We start from the raw sequence: 801 nt of genomic DNA, 5'->3' as shown, positions 1-801 counted from the left end.
GGTGGAGGTGGTGGGAAGGGGGCAGTACATGCCACACATTATGAGAATTTTTATTTTACACTTCAAATATTCTTTCACTTGCACTATTGGCTTAGAAGGAAAAGGGGAATGTGAAAATGGGGGTAGAATTAGGGGGTATAGATAGAAGAAGCCCGCCAAAATGTACCTGAATTGCTCACATTTTTAACCTCCTACTGATAGCAAACAAAACATAAAAACAGTTTGATGGCTTTTGCAAGACTACTCTCAACTGAGCTAGCTCAGACTGAACATCAACTCTAAATACACTTTATAGAGTGTCTTCAGCCTTTAAGGGTTCAGAACAAAAAGGTAAGCCACTTTGGTTTGGAAATGCTGTCAATATAATCATCCACCCCATAGCCGTCATGTAATGGTGTAGGTCCCCAACCTATCAATACCATGAACTCATGACTCGTATCTCTCTTACAAAACACTATTAGAAGAGTGAAAGTCCAAGCAAAACCCACCTCATGATTACAACCAGGGCACTTATGGACGGGAACTTTGTGAATGAGCCGGACATGTTGTGTTAGCTTGGCTTTCTCTCGGTATCTAACATCATTGCACTGCTGGCACACATAGCAGTAGATAGAGGGGTGAACATCACCTCTGTGTTTTAGCAGCTGCTTTGCATCATCAAAGACCTCCTTGCAGATTTCACATGAGGAAATATTTCCCTGAAAATAGATGAAAGACTTTACTATTTTCTTTTTACTAAAAATTATTAAATAGAAATCAGTGTGCACATATGAACTAACCTTGCTATAAATATGGACGCGT

The 801-nt window shown here is 39.8% G+C and overlaps 1 protein-coding gene across 1 annotated transcript in view; it reads right to left on the bottom strand.

The window, feature by feature from the left end:
* LOC119591444 (zinc finger protein 175-like) overlaps window positions 1-801 on the bottom strand; it is a 5,910-nt gene that overhangs the window by 2,393 nt on the left and 2,716 nt on the right. Inside the window, exon 4 of the mRNA XM_037940185.1 lies at window positions 489-698. Coding sequence (XP_037796113.1) covers window positions 489-698 — 210 coding nt within the window. The remainder of the gene's footprint in view (window positions 1-488; window positions 699-801) is intronic.

The sequence above is a fragment of the Penaeus monodon genome, chromosome 28 (genome assembly GCF_015228065.2).
Source record: "Penaeus monodon isolate SGIC_2016 chromosome 28, NSTDA_Pmon_1, whole genome shotgun sequence".
Lineage (NCBI taxonomy): Eukaryota > Metazoa > Arthropoda > Malacostraca > Decapoda > Penaeidae > Penaeus > Penaeus monodon.
This window is presented reverse-complemented; position numbering and strand designations above follow the sequence as displayed.